The 16,866-nt window shown below is 48.6% G+C and overlaps 1 protein-coding gene across 1 annotated transcript in view; it reads left to right on the forward strand.

Moving 5' to 3' along the window:
• Positions 1-683: 683 nt before the first annotated feature.
• The window catches only part of SLA2 (Src like adaptor 2), a 21,144-nt gene continuing 4,961 nt past the window's right edge, over positions 684-16,866 (forward strand). Inside the window, exons 1-5 of the mRNA XM_004370577.2 lie at positions 684-700; positions 3,839-3,972; positions 8,318-8,417; positions 8,789-8,875; positions 9,468-9,571. Coding sequence (XP_004370634.2) covers positions 3,879-3,972; positions 8,318-8,417; positions 8,789-8,875; positions 9,468-9,571 — 385 coding nt within the window. The 5' untranslated portion in view covers positions 684-700; positions 3,839-3,878. The remainder of the gene's footprint in view (positions 701-3,838; positions 3,973-8,317; positions 8,418-8,788; positions 8,876-9,467; positions 9,572-16,866) is intronic.

Consider the following 16,866-nt stretch of genomic DNA (forward strand, 5'->3'; position numbering starts at 1 on the left):
ATTCTAGGCTCCTCTGGAGACTTAGAAGGTGCGGGAAGATTCCAGGAGTCCCTAATATTAACAAGTCCTTCAGGTGATGATTATGCTCAGGCAAGTATGGGAAACCCTGCTCAAACTCTGCGTTCCGTTCTACCTCAGTCCTGTGTACTTTGGATGAGACCAAACCACAGAGCCAGAGAAAAACCTCTTGCTCCAGGATCATGACAAGGCAGCAGCTTCTCCCCCAGAAACAGGAGCTTAGGGAAGGTGGCTCCTCGATGGTCTGTGATGCTGTCAGAGGAAATGAGTGGTTGTGAGAACCACAAAGAGTCTGCAGATGTGAGCCGGGAGCTCTAAGGACCCTGCACCCATAGCTTCTGTGACACAGAGCTCAAAGAGCCCTGGGCCTTCTTCCCTTGCCTGGCTCTGCTTGAGAGGGATGCCCAGTCCGATGATCCCTCAGAAGCATGGGGCTCTTGTCCCATCCCAGGTGCAAAGACTGCTGACCACAGGCAGATGCTGAGCAACCCAAACCAATACCTGCAGCGGCTCCCTGAAGATTCTCCCCGGCCGAGAGAGTTCTGGGTCTCCTAGGACCAAGGACATTGGCAGACTTCAAGAAGGGCACCTCCCAGAGTCCTGGCCTGTCCAGCCAAAGCATGCGTCTTAGCTGAGCCCCCCGCCCCCGCCCCCGCCCCAAGCCTCTGATGACAGGAAGCGAGTAAGTATGCTTGCTTTTGTTTTCCGATGGCCTCAGGATGAGGGAGGAAGGATGGCCCCCTCGGGGGCCAGGAGTAGACTCTGAGGGCACTCTGGAGGACAAGGTGGGCTTTACAGTGGGAAACGAGCTCAAGGAGAAGAGAAGTTGCTCTGCTGAGGCTGTAGGAGGGATGCTTTCTCGGATCCCCAAAGGAGCTGAGGCATCCTCCCTCCACCTTTGACTGCCTTCTGGAGAATTACATTATTTCCTCCAGCTTGTCTTCACATCTGCTCTGGTCCCATCTTGGTTACCAGCTTTTTGTGTAACTTTGGTCCACTCTCTGGGCCACAGCCTTTTAAAATTCAGTAAATGATAGGGGTCTGCACTATAATCTCTGAAGGCTTTTTCTTTAATGGTAGCTCTAGAGTCTACAGTTCTCAAAAGGGTGATATTACTCAGTCAAAAGAGGGAAAGGTCTCCCTTTAACTTGGTCCAAATTCATCACTCTTACCCCTACTGCTGAAAATTATCTTTAGAAACACAAAAATACTCTGCTGAGAGTCCAAAGATATGGACTGTAGTCCCCGCTCTGCACTAACCAGCTGTGTAGCAATGAGCATGACATTCATATTCTCTGTGGGCCTTGATCATTGTATCTGAAATGGGACGCAAACCCTGCGGACCTGTCTTACAGGGTTGTAAGGATCAAGCGAAACAGAAAAACTGTTCTGGCTAGTATGCTGATCTCAGCTGCCTTTTACTAACTTTTTCCTTCCATGCACTAGCCTGGTTGTTTTGTATGCCTTGGGGTCAATTCCGACTCATAGGGATCCCGTGTGACAGAGTAGTACTGCCCCATAGGGTTTCCAAGGCTGCAGTCTTTACAGGACCAGATTGCCAGGGCTCCTTGGCACTGGCCTGGGGCCCCTAGAAAGTGCCTAGCACATGGTAAGTTGCTCAATATTTGTGATTCTCTCTTACAAAATTTGGCCAGTACCTCCTCCTGCTAGCCTGCTCACCCGCTGACCTTCATTTTGACCCCAGAGGTTTTCCTGGCCTTGACCAGACCGGGTAAATGGAGCTGCCAGAGAGTTGGGGGCGGCAGGGGGTAGGGGGCTCCCAGCACGGTGCAGCTCTCCTCCTTCCCTTGGCCTGGGGCCCATCCCTCAGCTCCACCTGCAGTGGGAAAAAGTCTCTGAGTGTATTGCAGGTGGTGACTGTGGTGACTGTGTTGCTGACGGAGGGGAAAGGAAACTAACCTTTACTGAGCACCCATCTGTGCCAGGCTTTAATGCTCCCCACAACCTTGTGGAGTCAGTATTAGCAGTCCTAATTCACAGATAAGACTCAGGTTACATGCTTTGCCTGAGGTCCCGTAGCTAGAGCCTGGTTGCTACACAGGGCAGATCTTCTCTCCCTGGGACTTTCTGCACACCTGTCTGCAGAGTTTAAAGCATATAGCCTATATCTTATACCCAACAGGAAAGGAAAGGCTGGGGGGCAGCAGGGATATTGAAAAGCGGAGTTGAAGGGGTGCTGTAGCAGGAAAGGAATCAGAAACCTCAGGAGGCAGCAGCACCTTCTGTCTGCCAAGGCTTCAGATCCCAAAAGTCTGAGCAGGAAGTGGCTGTCAGGAGCCATTTCTGAGTGATGGACCCATTTTGTGTTGAAGAGTTATCTGTCCCCATGAATCCTGAACTCCCCTTGGGGTGGGGGGGGTGCAGCAACAAATCTATGTTGATGCCATGAGACTGAAGGACAAAGAGGGCACAGACGGGGAGTTTCCCATCCTCTAAGACAGTGCTACCTCCCCATGGACCCTTCTGCCCAGATACAACTGGCCCATTAGGCCGTGGAAGTTCCTTGGTGATACTGATGGACACTCGTCCTTACATGGGCACAGTGAAGGGTTCAAAGGCAACGAAGGCAGCTACCATGCCCGTCCATGAGCTCCTCCAGGGCAAACACCCTGACTTCCTCCTCCCCGGATCCGCAGCCTTTGGCGCCAGGCCTGGCCCAGCTCAGGTGCTTGATGAATACGAGCTGAATGGAACCCTGTCTCTACTGAAAAGAATAAAACCACCTGAAAAGAAATATAAAATTCAGCCCCTGCCCCCCCTAAAAAAACATTTAATATAGTGTTAGAATATTTAAAATCAGCACTAGTCTGGAAACCTGGGGATTTAGATTATTCTAAAGATAAGATACCTGTTCATTAGTTAATGTGTACCGAGTGCCTTCCCTGAACCAGGTACCTCACCAAATGCTGAGGAAACCATTAAACAAAACAGGTCCCTGTCCTTACTGAGCTACAGAATAATGGCAGATTAAAAAAGCCAGTAGTCTAATTAAAACTTTCAAAGGAACACAACAGGGAGCCAAAAGAGAGAAAAAAGGAGGGTGGGAAGGCTCCCAGGAGAGGCCTCTAGTGAAGTGACATTCAGGGCACGATAAAGGAAAAGTAGGTCCTAGCCAGGCTTTCACGTGCATTGTCTCCCTGACCGATACGTTGTGTAGTATTATCCCCATTTTTCAGATGAGGAAATGGAGGCACAGAGAGGGGAAGTGGCCTCCAAAGCCTCGCAAGTCATCACTGTGTCATATAGCCTCCCAGTAATCTTACTCTGCCCCATAACGCCAGTAACAGTGTGTTCAGTGCCACCTTGCTTGTCATAGCAGCTCCCAATCCCCCTTGGGTCTCCCTTACCTCTCACCTTAGCCATGGCTCCTGGTATAGAGTGAGCTCACTGCCCTGCTCCTGTTCCCTGCCATCTTTGGCCCCAGGTCAGAGAATTGATTCATAGTGGGCCATAGTGATCTGCAAGGGCTGGGGAATTCAGGAAAGCTTCCTGGAGGAGGGTGGGATCCAGACAGGCCCAAAAGGGAGGAAAGGGTATTCCAGCCAGTGGGAGGAGGCACCACAGAAGCAAAGGCTCAGGAACAGAAAGAATCGAGTATGACTGCGGCATAGAAAAGATAAGATGTGGAGAAAACAGAGTCCAGTTTGCAGAAAGTCTTCAAAATCTGGTGGAGGGGCTGGAACCTGGTCCTGAGGGGCAGCAGATCAGCAAGAGATCAGCAGGGCTGAGCTGGGGCGGAGAGGCTCGGAGAGCACGCCGGGAGCCACGGGCTCTGTCCCCACTGCAGCATCTCTTTCAGGTTTCTCTCGGGGATGTGCTTTTAAGTGTTCTGCTGACGAATGATGGGAAGTCTGCCCAGCAGAGGAAAAACCCTGCCAAACCCAAGTTCAAGCCCCTCAGTCCAAGGCCAAGGACGTGTACCCATGCAAGCAGGTAGGCCACGGGGCATGGGGCAGCTAGCCCCTTCCCAGGCACCATGAGGATCTGGGCCCTCCTGACCAGTGCCTCCAACACTGCATCAAGTATTAATGAGTGCCTGCTGTGTCCCAGTGAGTGACCCAGACAGGATTCCTGCTCTTGTGGAGCTTCCATTTCAGCAATAAGAACATTAAACAACCCAGATAAACTAGACAATATGAGAGAGTGACAAGCACTAACCAGAACATCAAACCAGGAGGGTATGATAGTTCTCCAGGAGTCTCCAAAGGTTGCCTCCTAAACTAGTTCACTCAGAAACTCATCTGGTAACTCCTAAATCCAACCCCCCACTTCCGTAACTCTCCAAAGCGGCACTGCCTATTACGGTAGCCAGTAGCCACGTATGGCTATTTAAATTTAATTAAAATGAAATAAAATTCAGTTCTTCAGTCTGAATAGCCATATTCCAGGTGCTCAATAGCCCTAGTGACTGCAGTGTGGGACATCACAGAATTATAGAACGTTTCCATCCTTGCAAAAAGTTCTATTGGATGGTGATGCTCCACAGTGTCTCCTCTTAACCCTAAGAAATGCTGTGAAATACTTAAAGCAAAATTAGAGCTATCTCAATTGGAAAAAATTAACGTACTATACATATGCTAAACCTCTAACCATGATTTTTAAGAGTCCTGACTAAAAATTCCTAGTTTTTAGGACAACAGAATAATCAAAATATCCTGGAAAGTCTAACATTTGATGTCAATTTTTTGTTCCCCAAATGGCACATAAATCCTTTCTCAAATCACTCCTGATCGCCCTAAATCAAGCTGCACTTTGAGGAGGAGGCATATGGACCACAATTAAACAGGAGATTGAAAAACCAAGACGTCTGGATATTAGTGTTCGGGCAGAAGCTGGCCCCAGTCTGAAAACTCCCCTACAATGGCAGGGGCCATTCCCACTCCTCAGCCCAATCCTCAGTAAAAAAAACAAACCCAGACCCCTTGCCGCTGAGTTGATTCCAACTCATATTGACCCTGTAGGACAGAGTAGAATTGCTTCATAGGGTTTCCAAGGCTGTAACTCTTTATAGAAGCAGACTGCCACATCATTTTCCTGTGGAGCAACTGGTGGGTTCGAACCACCAATCTTTTGGTTAGCAGTCAAGTGCTTAACCACTGCGCCACCAGGGCTTCTGCAATCCTCAGTGGTGTTGTTAGGTGCCGTGGAGTCAGTTCCGGCTCATAGTGACCTTGTGTACAACAGAACAAAACACTGCCCAGTCCTATGCCATCCTCAAAATCGTTGCTGTTTGAGCCCATTGTTGCAGCCACTGTGTCAATCCATCTAGTTGAGGGTCTTGCTCAATACCCAGACCCTAATTCCAGCCTCCCCCAGGCCCCACAGGCATCAGGACCCTAGACCCTGTAGGAGTCCTGTTGAGGAGGCAGTGGTCGCCTTTTAGCCACCCAATCTGCACAGAGAGCCTGGGGCCGAGGAGGCCCCACAGGAAGAGATCTGAAAACCACAGGGACCTCCACCTCGGTTTTTTCTGAATCTAGCCACAGGCAGTGGCCTCAGGCTGCTTTGAGTCATGCCCAGGGCTGCTGAGGGTGGTGACCACCCCTATGTGCTAATGAGTGGGTGGGCCCGGGCCCTCCCTGCACGTGGGACCTGAGGGCAGCTGCTGTCTCCCTTCCGCCAGGGTCTCCTTGGGGAAGGGTGAGCCTCTCTCTGTTGGTCTCAGCCCCGGTCCCTGGCCAGCCCCCCTCCATGAGTCATTTATCCGTTCAGACTTGCATCCATCTTAAATCTACTGTGCCAGGCCTTATGCCAGGACCTGGGGACACAGCAGTGGACAAGACAGGCACAGTCCTTGCCCTGAGGGACAATCAAGACTCAGAGACAGGTGATACACTAGTTATTAATTACAACTGTGTTAGACAGTATGTTTTAAGAGACTCTGAGAGTGTGTGCTGAGGGTCCTAGTATGGAAAGGCTTGCTGGAGGTAGGGACATTTCTGCTGAGAAGTGAAGGACAAAGGTGAATCAGCTGGGCAGAGAGGGGGGACCAATCAGGGAACAGTACAGGCAGCTCAGTGGCTAACCCTTAGGGGGTGCAAGGTCAGGGCCCTTCCAGCCACCTTGTTCCATCTACCCTTGTCAGAGGAGGACCTCCACAGGCTTGTTGGCATTGTTGTTGTTTGCATTGTTAGTTCAAGTATCAGACATTTCCTTGGGTCAGCCAGGCCCTGTGCTGCAAACATGGCTCTGAGTAGCTCCAGACTGGGGTCATTACAAGGTCTCCATGTGTGTCTGGAAGGATGTGGAGGAACCTGTCCATTTCCAGAATCACAGTCTCCATCTTCTCATCGCAACAGAGAGCCAGGAGGGCCAGGGCATCCTCTCCCTTTCCCTGCACAGTGTCCACCTCTAGGTCTCCCCCCACAACCTGTGGGTCCTGTCTATATCCTTCTGTCCCCCCACACCACCGCCTTGGGTCCCAGCTCCATCAAGAGGGCATCGCAGAGTCCTGTGACCTTGACTCCTTCAGAAAGGAGCATCTAAGAGACAGATACACCTTTCTTGCTGAACTTGAGTGCTTTTCATAGTTTGATGTATTAGTGTGCTAACAAGTCTCTCCTCTTTTCTTTGTTACAAAGAGCCTTACTGAGATAGGATAAGGAGCCCACCCCACCCCAGGGGACTAGGGTTTGGGTGAGGTCCCTTCCAGCAGCCTGTGGAGGGCAGGTTTTCCAGGCCAAGAAGACCCTGGCAGGCATGGGGATGCCCTGTTAGGCTGGGCAGGCTGACCTGAGGTAGGTGAGCGAATGAGTGTCCTGTGCTGAGGGAGCCGCTTGCTGCCTGCTGTCCAGCCCCAGAATTGGGCCACATGGCCACCACATCCTCAGGATCATTCCTCATGTGACTGGGGGCTTGGGAAGTTATTCCTGGTCCCCTCTGTCTCTGTGACCCGGGCCAGTGATTCCCCTCTGAACCTCAGCCTCCTGGGGAGAAGGGAAGGCTATGGTCCCTGAGCAGCCTGGGCAGGACTAGGCATGGGGGGTGAGGGGAAGGTGAGGGCTTGGCTTCGAGGGGAGTAAGGTCAGCAAGCGGAAGGAACAGATTGGCTGGACAGACCCACTGGGTCTGGGCCCCTCCTGAGATGCACTGCTGCTGTCCAGTCCCACTTCCCTCCAACCCTGGGCCAGTGAACAGCCACCCCACAGTGCCCCATGGGAGGAGAGAGACAGGGCAGTGTGGCGTAAGAGCTGTCCCCTCACTTCCCGGCTGCATGCCCATCGGAGACTCCGTTACCTCGCTGTACAATAGAGATGACTGTAGACCTGACCTCAGAGACAGTTGTGAGGACCGAGTAAGGTGGTGCATAAAGCACCCAATCAGGGCCTGACACACAGCAGGTGCTCAATAAATGATGGCAGCATGGATGGCCAGGACACTTGGCTGAGCCACATACATCTGCTGGCCAACTGCTCTGGGCCAAGCCTGGCATAGTGGGCCTGGGAATGACACCTCTTGTTAGTTGGCGGCACAGACCTACACCTGCTGCTCTGGACAAGGGCCTAGGAAGAGGTACGGTGCTGCCAGAGAGAACCACTCTACCCATACTCACTGTACTTGATAGTTACAAAGCCTGTTCATGTCTGTGATTTCATGGGCCCCTCCAGCAGCCTGGAGAGGTGAGGAATATAATCCCCACAAGGAAACCAAGGGCCAGGAATGATGGGACCAGTGAAATTCCACTGTGTGAAGGGAAGGTCATCTTCAGACCTTCCCAGCCCTTCTCTCTCTCCTTTCCCAACACCCACATGTTCAGTGCTTGAAAGCTACTCCCATGCCCACCCGAGGCACCCATGTGACTTGAAAACCAGGCCCCAGCTGCAAGTCTTTCCTGAGTGTCTCCTTCCCCAGTCTTCACAGCTAGTCCATCCAGTGTCTCTTCCATCATAGATTAGCAGCTGAACCTGGTTAGAGCTGTAGGTTTCAAGTTTTTCTTAGCAGCACAGTCCCTTTATCAAAATTTTCTGTAAAGAGCTGTATATAAAAGGAGATTGTAGTCAGGAGCTCCACTCCTCTTGCCACACCCACCCTCTTCCTGAGGTGACCCCAAGAGCTATCTGGGCACTCCCAGGGTTCTACAGAGCCCTGCTGGAAAGGATTCAAAGTCCAGGGTTGCTCTCCCAGGAAGAAGACATGCCTCCCCGCAGGGGTGGGCAGTGCCCTTGGTGCCCATGGCAAGATTGATAATGGGAGCCCAGATCCAGGCCAGACTCCACTAGACCTCATGTCTGATAGGAGCACTGGCCAAAAGGGCGACTGTCTCTGTCCCTCCATCCAGAGAAAAGCAAAGCCACAGCTGTGGCCCTGGGCAGTTACCCAGTGGGTGAACAGGCAGCGCTGCCGCTGAAGCTGGGGGAGCCATTGACAATCGTCTCTGAGTAAGTCTTTCGAGGGGCACTAGGTGGGGTGCTGGCTAGGGCAGGATACTCTCTTCCTTCCTTCTGGAGACCTGAAGATGAGCTAGTGGGAGACAGGCAGGGGGCTAGGAGAAGGGGCCCTTCCCCCCCAGGGAGAAAAGAACATAGGCCTTTGTTGCCAAGCTCACAGGTGGCCCTAATAGTGGGAGTTCAGCAGTTCCACACACCTGCAGGGAGAGGCGGTGGGTAAAGAAGGCCTTGTAGGGAAACTGAACCATACCAGGAGGTAGCTGGGCTGGCTGGTGCCAGGAAGCCTGGGAAGCTCAGGCAGTACAGTTCTCTGGGGCCCTAGTCCTTCTGAGAGGGGCCCCACCTCTCCTTTCTCTCTCCAGGGATGGAGACTGGTGGACAGTGCTGTCAGAAGTCTCAGGCAGAGAGTACAGCATCCCCAGCATCAATGTAGCCAAAGTCTCCCATGGGTGAGTTCTGCCCCAGGCCTCACCTTAGGGAAATTGCTGCCTGCTCCTCCCACAGCATTCTCCATTCTGCACAGTGCTCTGCTGGGGGCCGGGAAGGGAATCAGACTTGGGAACCCAGAGGAGGTGTTGTGGTGTGGGCTTTGGAGGGTGGCCAGGATTCTGGTAATGGAGAATGGGAAAAGGGACATGCAGGAGATGGAAAAGCTGCCTAAATGTCTTGAGGCAAGAAAATAGAGGGGCAATTCTTGGAACAGTGAGGGCCGTTTGGATAGAATAGGGGAGTTGGAGGGACTGGGCAGTGATAGGAGAGAGGCTTGGGATCACCCTATGTGGCCTTCCAGGGCATTTGGGAATGAGAATCCAGGCAGAAAAAGCTAGGGCTGATCCCATGACGTCCTCTCAGGCCTCTGGAGCCAGGCACAGGAGGGTAAAGCTGGAGGGGCCCTCAGAGACCCCAAGGCAGCCCTTCACGATGTAGATAGAGGTCCAGAGAGGGTAAGGCCTTGCCAGGGTCACACAAAGGGGGTAGGGGTCCCAGTGCTTCTTCAGTGGGCCCCACCTCAACAAGGCCCTCTTTTCTGCTCCTCCCCAGGTGGTTGTATGAGGGCCTGAGCCGAGAGAAAGCCGAGGAACTGCTGCTGCTGCCTGGGAACCCCGGAGGGGCCTTCCTCATCCGGGAGAGTCAGAGCAGGAGAGGTGGGTGAGCTCAGCCCTGCTCCATACCCTCCCTCTATGGGGAGGCCTCAGGGAGGGTGGAAAGGAACCTCCAGAAGTACAGATCTTCCCAGAGAATAGGCTATGCCTTACTTGTTGGTCATTCATTCAGCCAACATAGATTTCCCAATCCCAGTCTTGTATGGGACCATGCAGGGCCCAGAAATGACCCCCACACTCCCAGGCTGTGGGGAGGTGGGGACCGGCAATGACAGACAACATTCGAGTGTTGAGGGCAGAGGAGGGGCGGCTACCTCTGGAGCAGTCAAGGAAGGCTTCATGGAGGAGTAGACTGAGTTGAAACTTGAAGGATGTTTCCACAGGAGCTCAGGCTGAGGCACTGCCTGGCCCTGAGAAGGCCTGGCATTTTACATAAGTAGCTGCAGCACAGGACAGGAGACTAGGAAAAGCAGGTAAGGCCAGAGCACAAAGGGCCTTCAATGCCAGGCTAAGAAGCTTGGGTTTTCTCCCAAAGGCAACGGGAGCTGTTGTTCAACAAGGGCATGGTTAGCAGTGGGTATGGGTTATGGGGGAAATAAGAGGCTGAAGGACAGTGACCCTCAAAGTGGGTTCCATTGACCACTTGCTATGAGATAGAGGGGATGGGAAGGTCAGTTTGGGAGAGGCTGAAAATCATATTCTGCTCTGAGGGAGAGAGGTTTTAACCATTAGCAATGCATGTTAAGACAGGACTTCTCAGGACTTTGACTTTGTCTAATTGGGCATTTCCCAAACACTTTTGAAGAAAGGAACTTTTCATCATGCAGTACTTAGTAATACTTCATATTCATTCATTCAACAAATGATTATCTAGTATCCACTGTGTGGGGCGGCCTCAGGGAGAGGGGAGGAGCCTACTAGTGTACCAGACCTTGGGCATCACTGGTGAGTGAGGTGGACATGGTCCTTGGTCACTGGAAGCCAGTGCTCCATGGCACACACTTTGGAAAACACAGCTTGAAATTTGCACTGATGTCAGGGCTTGTCCCTCGAATGCCAAGAGCCAACTGTGATGTGACTTGGGGGTCAGGCTAAGAGACCAGATGTGAAGGACTGGGGCATCTCACTATCTGACCGTCACGTTGCTGCTATGAGAGCCCGTCAGCAGTGGAGTAACCTGCATTTCTAAAAGTGAGTGTGAATGCACCATAGCTTGTATTTCAGAGCTGGGATCCAGGCTCAGCCAACATTTTGGCAATGGGAACTTGTAATAGAATAGTTCCTTCCCCTGGCCGGAAATGATTCCTCCCTCCCCAAGACACACAGCATCCTGATCACTTGGCAAAAAAACTGAGATGTGACAGTGTCTCTGTGATTTGAGTCACAGACAGAGCCAGAAAGTCATTTCATGGATCTTCCTCTCTCCACTGTATAGATCAGGAAACAGAGGCCCAAAGAGAGGTAGGGATATGTCACATTGCACTTCTCCAGGTGCAGATCCTTTGCAAACAAAAGTCGGGGTTGATAGTCTTGGATGCCCCCGCCTCCCTCTGGGCTACTAGCCCTTAAGGCAGGAGCAGCACTATGTTTGTGTTAGGCCCTTTAAGTGCCTCAAAACAACTCTGGGGTTTGCACTTCCGTTTTATAGATGAGGAGACTGAGGTTTAGGAGAAACGTTTGCTGGAGGACCCACAGTTAATAAGTGCAGAGCCAGGATTCAAAGTCAGCCAAGGTCTGTCTCGCTCCAGATACCCAAAAAAGGCCCTTGTGTGGCAATAATGGTGGAATTGCAAGCAGAGTTGAGAGACAAGGGAGGATAGGCCTCCTAGTGCCTACCCTAATTAGAACCCATTGTGATGGGCTCCTAGGGTCCTTTGCTCTCTGCCTCATTCTCCTTCCTGGGCTCCCTCCAGCAAATTTTTGCCTCTCCTCTCCTTCCATTGGGAGCTCTCCAGGTTGACCTCTCCCTGGCCTCCTCCTGTTTTCCGGGCAGCACATCCACCCTCACACACACACACACACACACACAAATGTTGGCTGGGGTGGGGGCTGGCCCCAGTACAGCAGCTGCAAACAGGAAACCACAGCAGGGTGCTGGCTGAGGCAGGGGAGCTGCAGGCCGGGCTGGGCGCTCAAGGCCTCAGTGAGCTTGCGAAGCCACAGGAAGTGTCTTGTGCTCAGCTACTCTCCCTGCTCCGCTTCCACCCCTTCTCTGGCCTGGTTGAGCTCCAAGAGTATAGTGACTGCCCCTTATTGCCACTCTGCCCCTTTCCTGAGATGCATATTACAAGAGGAAGTAAGCAGAAAGGATCCATAAAGATCTTTATTACTGAGATTAAGGTTAAATTTGACCCTGAGCTTCCCTGTAGTGAACACCAGAAGAATAGATTAGAATGCAGCTCTCATATTAAAAAAGGAAGAAATTCGCCAGTTCTCCACGAAAGGCAAAGGTTTCCCTGGTACTAACTTTTAATCTCTCATCTGGGGCTTCCTTTGGGGCAATATTTGTCAAACTGTAGGCCATGACCCATTTATAGATCAAGAAATCAACTTAGCCCAGTGGTTCTCAGCTCTGAGCTTGTATCAGAATCACCTGCAGGGCTCCTTAAAACACAGATGGCTGGGCCCCACCTCCAGAGCTTCTAATTCAGTGGGCCTAAGAATTTGCATTTCTAATAAGTCTCAGGTGATGCTGATGTGGCTCTCTGGGGATGACACTTTGAGAACCAATGTACAGCCCTTGTACATTGGAATCACCTGAGGGAGCTTAAAAAAATACTGCAGCCTGGGTTCCACCCTCAGAGTTTCTAATTTAATCAGTCAGAGATATGGCCTGGGCGCTAGAATTTGTAAAGCCCCCCAGGTGATTCTGATGTGCAGCCAGGGTGGAGACCCACTGATTGAGTGGGTCTGGTCCAGTGAGTGTAATGAAAGAGAGTGGAAAACATTGGAGGGCATTAGGTCAGGATAAATACTGCTTCGTGAAACTTTTGTTTCAGGTATTTATAAGTATGTGGGTCCTGGGTCACAATGTAAAATTTCATACTGTGGTTTGTGGTCAAAAAAAAGTTTGAATAGTGCTGCTTTAGAGGCCTAAGTGATGTCACAGAACGGCGGCTCTCAGACTTGAAGGTACAGGAACCATCAGGGGAACTTGTTAAAAATGCAGACTTCTGGGCCCCACCCCACACATACTGGATCAGACTGTTCAGAAACAATTTCAATCCTTTTAAATTTGTTTTTATGGCCCAGAATATAGTTTATCTTGAAAGTTCCCTGTGTACTTGAAAGAAAATGCATATTGTTGGGTGTGCTATTTTATGTCAATTAGATCATTATTGATGATATTGTTCAAGTCTTCTATATCCCTATTGGTTTTCTGTCACATCAATTTCTGAGAGAGGAGTGTTGAAATCTCCAATTATAATTATGGTTTTGTCTATTTCTCCTGTCAATTATGCTTCATATATTTTGAATTTCTAGAATTGGGTGCATACAAATTAAAGATTGTTGTGTCTTCTTGATGTGTTGACCCCTTAGTCATTATGAAACATCCCTATCTCTGATAATACTCTTGGGCTTTAGTTCTACTTTGTCTGATATTAGCTTTCCTGTGGTGCACTGATTAAGTGCTCCACTGCCAACCAAAATGTCTGCAATTCAAACCCATCAGCCGTTCATTGGGAGAAAGATGTGGCAGTCTGCTTCCAGACAGATTACAGGCTTGGAAACCCTATGGGCAGTTCTACTCTGTCCTACAGGGTCACCATGAGTCAGAATCAGCTTGACCGCAACAAGTTTGGTTTTTGGTTTATGATTAATATTTGCATGATATATCTTTTCTCATCTTTTTACTTTTAACTTGTGTTTTAATATTTGAAGTTTGTTTATTATAGACAGATGGCATATAGTTGGGTCTTGCTTTTTATCAAGTTTGATAATCTCTGCCTTTAAATTGGAATATTTAAATAAACTACTTCCTCAAAGTAAATGCTTCCTAAAACTGAGCAGTGCCTGTGGTTTGGGAAATTCACTCCTGCCTTTTGTTGGTATTCCACAGGAAAAAGTTTAAATGACAGTGTCATTGCTTCTTCTTCCAGGTTCTCTGTGCCAGAAATGTCTCATCTGTAAATGAGGGTAATGGTACCTACCTCATAGGATGGTTGTGAAAATTAAATGAGATAGTCCCTATAAAGCACTTATAGTAAACACTCAATAAATGAAAGTGACAATGGCTATAACATTAGCGAATAGTAATGCTAGAGTATTGTCTTAGGCTGGGTTCTCTAGAGAAGCAAAACCAGTAAAACGTATAAACATATAGAGATAGAGAGGTTTATATCAAGGAAATAGCTCACATGGTTGTAGAGGCTGTAATGTCCCAAGTCCATTGATCAGGATAGAGGCTTCTCCTGATTGAAGTAGCTGCAGGGGCTGATGAACCCAAGACTGGCAGGTTGGAGAGTAGGGCTCTTGCTCACAGGCTGTGAAGCTCAATGAATCTCAAGATGAGCAGGCAAGATCGCAGGTCAGCTGCTAGCTCAAGTCCCAAGAACTGGAGGTCTGATGAACAGGAGCCAGCTGCAGGATCCAGAATGAGCAAAAGCCCTTGAGCCTTGCCAGAACATCTGCTTATGTTCGGATGCAAGCCACACGCCCAGGGAAACTCCCTTTCAACTGATTGGCTACCGACAGCATATTCCATCATGGGAGTCATCACATATCAAGTCTCAACAGGAAAGTGATCACATTATACTACTGCCAAAACACTGAGAATCATAGCCTAGCCAAGTTGACACACAATTTTAACCATCACAAGTATTATTACTATTCTTTCAGCACCCTCTTCTCATTTGGCTTTGATGAAGGGTTGATTAAAATTTATTCTTTTTCAGGCTTAAACACAGAAGAAAACATTCTTTGATGGTTACGAGGGTGGGGAGGGAAGGAGAGGGGTATTCACTAACTAGATAGTAGACAAGAATTACCTTAGGTGAAGGAAAGGGCAACACACAATACAGGGGAAGTCAGCACAATTGGACTAAACCAAAAGCTAAGAAGTTTCCTGAATACAACCAAACACTTCAAGGGACAGAGTAGCAGGGGTGGGGGTCTGAGGACCATGATTTCAGGGAACATCTAGGTCAATTGGCATAACAGAGTTTATTAAGAAAATGTTCTGTATTCCACTTTGGTGAGTTATGTCTAGGGTCTTAAAAGCTAGCGAGTGGCCATCTAAGATGCATCAATTGGTCCCAACCCACCTGGAGCAAAGGAGAATGAAGAATGCCAAAGATACAAAGAAAGTATTAGCCTCAGAGACAGAAAGGGCCACATAAACCAGAGACTCCATCAGCCTGAGACCAGAAGAACTAGATGGTGCCCAGCTACACCAATGACTACCCTGACAGGGAACACAACAGACAGTCCCTGACAGAGTAGGAGAAAAGTGGGGTATAGAACTCAAATTCTAGTAAAAAGACCAGACTTAATGGTCTGACTGAGACTGGAGGAACCTTGGAAGACATGGCCCCCAGACTCTCTGTTAACCCAGAACTAAAACCATTCCCAAAGCCAACTCTTTAGACAAAGATTAGACTGGACTATAAGACATAAAATGATACTCGTGAAGAGTGTGCTTCTTAGTTCAAGTAGATACATGAGACTAAACGGGCAGCTCCTATCCAGAGGCAAGATGAGAAGGCAGAAAGGGACAGGCGCTGGTTGAATGAACATGGGAAACCCAGGGTGGAAAGGAGGAGTGTGCTGTCACGTTATAGAGAGAGCAACTAGGGTCGCATAACAAAGTCTGTATAAATTTTTGTATGAGAAACTAACTTGAGCTGTAAACTTTCCCTTAAAGCACAATTTAAAAAATTCTTTTTCTTTTCATTTTTCAATCACGTGCTTTTTTCTTCTAACCAGGTCTTCTCCTGACTTTTAAATTTTTTTTAACTAAAAGTTTTGTTGAAACCCATCAAATTGTACACTTAAAATGTCTGCATTTTATTATATGTAAATTATACCTCAGTAAAGTTGATTTTAAAAACTGAAAAAATCCTGTCATCAGGATTTTTGTATGTACTATATACTGTAAATTTCAAGATCTGTCCTGAAATACAACGCTGTCAGTGATAATATCCATACACCTACAAGGAAGACCTGTTAATATGACTATTATTCAAATGTACACACCAACCACTAAGGCCAAAGATGAAGAAACTGAAGATTTTTACTAACTTCTGCAGTCTGAAATTGATCGAACATGCAATCAGGATGCATTGATAATTACTGGTGATTGGAATGCAAAATTGAGAAACAAAGAAGAAAGATCAGTAGTTGGAAAATATGGCCTTGGTGATAGAAATGATGCTGGAGATCAAATGAAAGGATTTTGTAAGGCCAACAACTTATTTATTACAAATACTTTTTTTCAGCAACATAAACGGTGACTATACACGTGGACCTCACCAGATGGAATACACAGGAATCAGATCGACTACATCTGTGGAAAGAGATGATAAAAAAGCTCAATATCATCAGTCAGAACAAGGCCAGGGGCTGACTGTGGAATAGACCATCAATTGCTCATATGCAAGTTCAAGTTGAAGCTGAATTAGAACAAGTCCATGAGAACAAAAGTACAACCTTAAGTATATCCCACCTGAATTTAGAGACCATTTCAAGAATAGATTTGACACACTGAACACTAATGACCGAAGACCAGACAAGTTGTGGAAGGACATCATACATGAAAAAAGCAAGAGGTCATTAAAGACAGGAAAGAAATAAAACACCAAAATGGATGTCAGAAGAGACTCTGAAACTTGCTGTTGAACATCGAGTAGCTAAAGCAAATGGAAGAAATGATGAAGTCAAAGAGCTGAACAGAAGATTTCAAAAGGGCAGCTCGAGGAGACAAAGTAAAGTATTATAATGACATGTGCAAAGACCTGGAGTTAGAAAACCAAAAGGGAAGAACACGCTCAGCATTTCTCAAGCTGAAAGAACTGTAGAAAAAATTCAAGCCTTGAGTTGGCAATAGTGAAGGATTCTATGGGTAAAATACTGAACGATGCAGGAAGCATCAAAAGAAGGTGAAAGGAATACAGTCACTGTACCAAAAAGAATAGGTCAATGTTCAGTCATTTCAGGAAGTAGCACATGATCAAGAACTGATGGTACTGAAAAAAGAAGTCCAAGCTACAGCGAAGACATTGGCAAAAAAACAAGGCTCCAGGAGTTGACGGAATACCAATTTAGATGTTTCAGCAAACGGATGCAGCACTGAAGTGCTCACTCGTCTATGCCAAGAAATTTGGAAAACAGCTACCTGG

Source organism: Trichechus manatus, unplaced genomic scaffold (genome assembly GCF_000243295.1).
Source record: "Trichechus manatus latirostris isolate Lorelei unplaced genomic scaffold, TriManLat1.0 scaffold00008, whole genome shotgun sequence".
NCBI classification, from domain to species: Eukaryota; Metazoa; Chordata; class Mammalia; order Sirenia; family Trichechidae; genus Trichechus; species Trichechus manatus.